The 3,588-nt window shown below is 49.6% G+C and overlaps 1 protein-coding gene across 1 annotated transcript; it reads left to right on the top strand.

Moving 5' to 3' along the window:
* The first annotated feature begins 349 nt into the window (after positions 1-349).
* Positions 350-1,818, top strand: C21H8orf48 (chromosome 21 C8orf48 homolog). Its single transcript, XM_065900033.1, has one exon. The coding sequence runs from the start codon at positions 873-875 to the stop codon at positions 1,680-1,682; it is 810 nt and encodes a 269-aa protein (XP_065756105.1). The 5' UTR covers positions 350-872; the 3' UTR covers positions 1,683-1,818.
* The last annotated feature ends 1,770 nt before the right edge of the window (positions 1,819-3,588 follow it).

The raw sequence follows: 3,588 nt of genomic DNA on the forward strand, positions 1-3,588 counted from the left end.
GCACTTCCTGAAAAAATGGGACTTGAAAGAGGAGCGGTAATTAACCTTACGAAGAGGGAAGAGGAGTGTTGAAGTGCCATTCAGAGAGCCACTGCCTGAACAAAGACCTGAGGAACTGTGACTGGGAAAACTGCAGTGTTCCAAAATGCTACAGCACAAAAAGCTGTGCAAGATGAGGCTGGAGAAATAATATGTAGGAGCCGTGCCACTCAGGAGTCTTACAGGATGGTTTCAGAATTTCGAATTTTATCCTAAGGCGCGGTTTACGATTAGATGATCTCTTGTCTATCTGATTGGCAGATACCTTTTGCTTGTGTTTTTTGGCCAGCCGGATGTTTTTTTGTTTGGGTTTTTTTTTTTTTTTTTGAAGGCGAGGCGTGCACTCTCCGATTAGTCAGAGGCCGCCTTTCCCTGTTGCCCTCACACACATGTACATTTTTTGACCCCTAGGGAAGGGGAGTTTGCAACGTTTTCTGGAGGATTATTAGATTTTGTACTAAAATAGCACTAAAGAGAAGACTCCGGAGAGCGAACGGAGAGGGCGGCGCCGACAACCCAACAGGAACAATGCAGGCAGAGTCGGTTCTGGGGAGGGCGGGGAAGGGGAGGAGCGAGGCGCCTCAGCGACCTACTGCGCATGACCGCCCCTGGTTGCCAAGGCAGCGGGAAGGCGTTGCCCGGAAGCGTTTACTTACGGAACCGTCAGCTCCAAAACCCATCCCCAGGGGTTCAGGACTGACTAGTTCCTGAGGCAATCTTGACCACCGCAAAGCAGATGAGGAGCAGAGCCTGATGCAATGTGATGGCCATCCGCCTAGAAGCCCGAGGATTCAGAGAAGCAGGGGAAATTGACCCAGACAGACATCGGGACTATGGCAGACTTTTCTAAGGAGACCTTTGAGTCCTTTACTGATGAGGCACAGAGTTCCAGTTCATTCAGTTCCTCTGGAGGACGGCAGCCCTGGTCCTATGCCTCTGGGAGTAAATACGAGAGTGGAACGCCGACTCCACGCTTGCAATATGGAGACAACCAATCTGAGTTTTCACACTTCAAAAACAATGAAAAGAAGTTGAGCAGAAAATGGATCAACAACCTCAAGGGCAAGGAAATGAACTCTGGACAGTACCAACCAGACACTAAACTTGAAACAGAAATCACTCAGGCATCCCTTGAAGAATTGAATGCCCTGCAGTCTTTCTGCACCGTTAAGATAAACCTGATCCATCGTAGTGCGACCTCTAAGGGGAAAAAGAGCAGCAGACATAAAAAGCTGCAGCTTGGATCGGATGCAGAGGCTCCAGAGGTAGATGCCTTAAACTGTACTGTCCCCGATGAGCTTCTGAACAGAATCTATTTTAAAAACATGAGGACAACACCCAACGAGGTGGTAACAGCTAAGCAACACATTTCTTCTCGGTGTCCCAACTGTAACAGGAAAAGAGCAGAACTGGCCCAATCTGCCTTCCTGAAACAGAAGAAGACTTTACTGGAGTCACTTCTACTCCAAGAGAAAATAGATGAACATCTTCATATGAAAGACTTTCTTACCCTTATTGGAGAAATACATCAGAGCCTTCCCAGGCTTTCCGATGACCCCAGAATAATCTGGGAAAGACTGAAGGAGAAAAGTCAAATTGGTTACTCTGGTTTTGAAAGGTCAGATATAAAGCAGGAGATGTAGCAGAATGGAAATAGTGCTTGTCATCGCCTTTTTGTCCGCCAATTTTCAAACCTCTTACTCTTAACTAAACAAGGGATGGTGTTTATTAATGATAATGTGTAATGTGGATAAATGTTTTGTTGTGTATTTGAATAATTATCATCATTTCTGTAATAGGAGCAGAGCATTTGGCCTGACCGTTAGCACGACCGTTATCGCGAGACCCTGAGCCACCAGTCAGCTCGCAGTGGTGCTCGCGGCAGAGAGTGTGGTGAGAGGCGAGAGGCGGTGGCAGGGCCCGGGACAGGCCGAGGGCCGGGTCCCGCAGAGCCCCAGGGCCCTCACCGCAGCCGCCCGCTAGCCAGGCCCAGACCTTGAAGCAGCGAAGCAGCAGCGAACCCCTCCCCCATCCCAACGTCTGCAACCTAATGGCGGCGGGCGGTCTTCATGGGTCGCAGTCCGTGGAGGCCTCAGCAACTGGAGTATATGGACACTGCCGTTGAGGTAACAGCTTCAACCTGCTTCAGTCTCTCCATTCAGGTTTCAAAAGTTGGTTCAGCTTAGATCAGTTGTCTCCCCCTAGGAGGTGGCCAGAGGCCAGGGTTAAGTTGCACGGACATTGCAGGTCGTTAGTTCAGGTCCACCTCAGTGGTTGGGCTCTTCTCAAAGAAGGGCAATTTCTGTGAGCTGGGGATTCACCTGATGGGCATTTGCTACAACACGTATTCCTGTCGATCGTATACAAATGATTCTGTCCAGGTTAAATGAAAAGCCTGAGGGCTGGCTTGGGTCCGGGCCGGCTGGGTCCTGGCCGCCTGGCTCCCTCATTGATGATGGCTGGGCAGAGTCTGGGGACCTGGCCCTGAGGGCGCTGCCACCTGAGATCTGGCCCCTCACCCAGGCCTGGACGCTGGCGGGAGGACTCAGACTGGGTGCTGGATGAAAGCTCCTGGGCAGGGTAACTGGCCCGCGCAGGGACCCCCTCCTGTAAGCCAGGGCCTGGACCTCGGAGGGTGAAAGTTGAGCCTTGGGACCTTGCCCTTTCTTGTCAGAACAGAGAATAACATTTGTTTCGATGGAGGTTTATAAGAACACAGTGACCTGGCCTCAAGAACAAAGGATCTAACACCAAGAAGTTTGTAACAACTAACCATGCCCCTCCCTATAAAAGGGCTATAAAAGGGCTTTGCTGAAAGCTTTCCAGGTGTCCAGGGTTTTTAAGGCATGAGCCACCAGTCTCCTTGCATGGCCCTGCAATAAACCTTTCTCTGCTCCAAACCCTGATGTTTTGGTATTGTTTGGCCGCAGTGTGTGCTGGGCTCTCGGACTTGCGTTTCATAATATTTCTACAGGTACTCTGGAAACTTAAGAGTTTACTGTGCTTCCTTCACAGATTTGAGGACTAAAGACTTTCCACCCAGTATTTTCAGATTCTAGAGGGCAACATTTTATAGTTGGAATAGTTACAAAGTTTTTATAACAACGCAGGAGAGAGATGCTGGCAATTTGGACTAGGGTTTTGACAGTACAGATAGAAATAGAGATCTAAGAAGTACTCAGGAGGTAATAATTGACATTCTTTGGTGAAGAAATGGATATGGGGGGGTTAATAAAAGGTAAATGTTAAGAATGGGCTTCCCTGGTGGCGCAGTGGTTGAGAGTCCGCCTGCCGATGCAGGGGACACGGGTTCATGCCCCAGTCCGGGAAGATCCCACATGCCGCAGAGCGGCTGGGCCCGTGAGCCATGGCCACTGGGCCTGCGTGTCCGGAGCCTGTGCTCCACAAAGGGAGAGGCCACAACAGTGGGAGGCCCGCGTACCTCAAAAAAAAAAAAAAGAATGTTACTAAGTTTCTGACTGGTGCATTTGGATGAATGATAATTCATTAAGATAGGAGCATTGGAAGACGATGATGTTTGATTAAGAG

Source organism: Phocoena phocoena, chromosome 21 (assembly GCF_963924675.1).
Source record: "Phocoena phocoena chromosome 21, mPhoPho1.1, whole genome shotgun sequence".
NCBI lineage: Eukaryota > Metazoa > Chordata > Mammalia > Artiodactyla > Phocoenidae > Phocoena > Phocoena phocoena.

Bases quoted from the DNA above. Each gene is read 5' to 3' on its own strand.
- C21H8orf48 (XM_065900033.1), top strand. From the start codon at position 873: ATGGCAGACTTTTCTAAGGAGACCTTTGAGTCCTTTACTGATGAGGCA.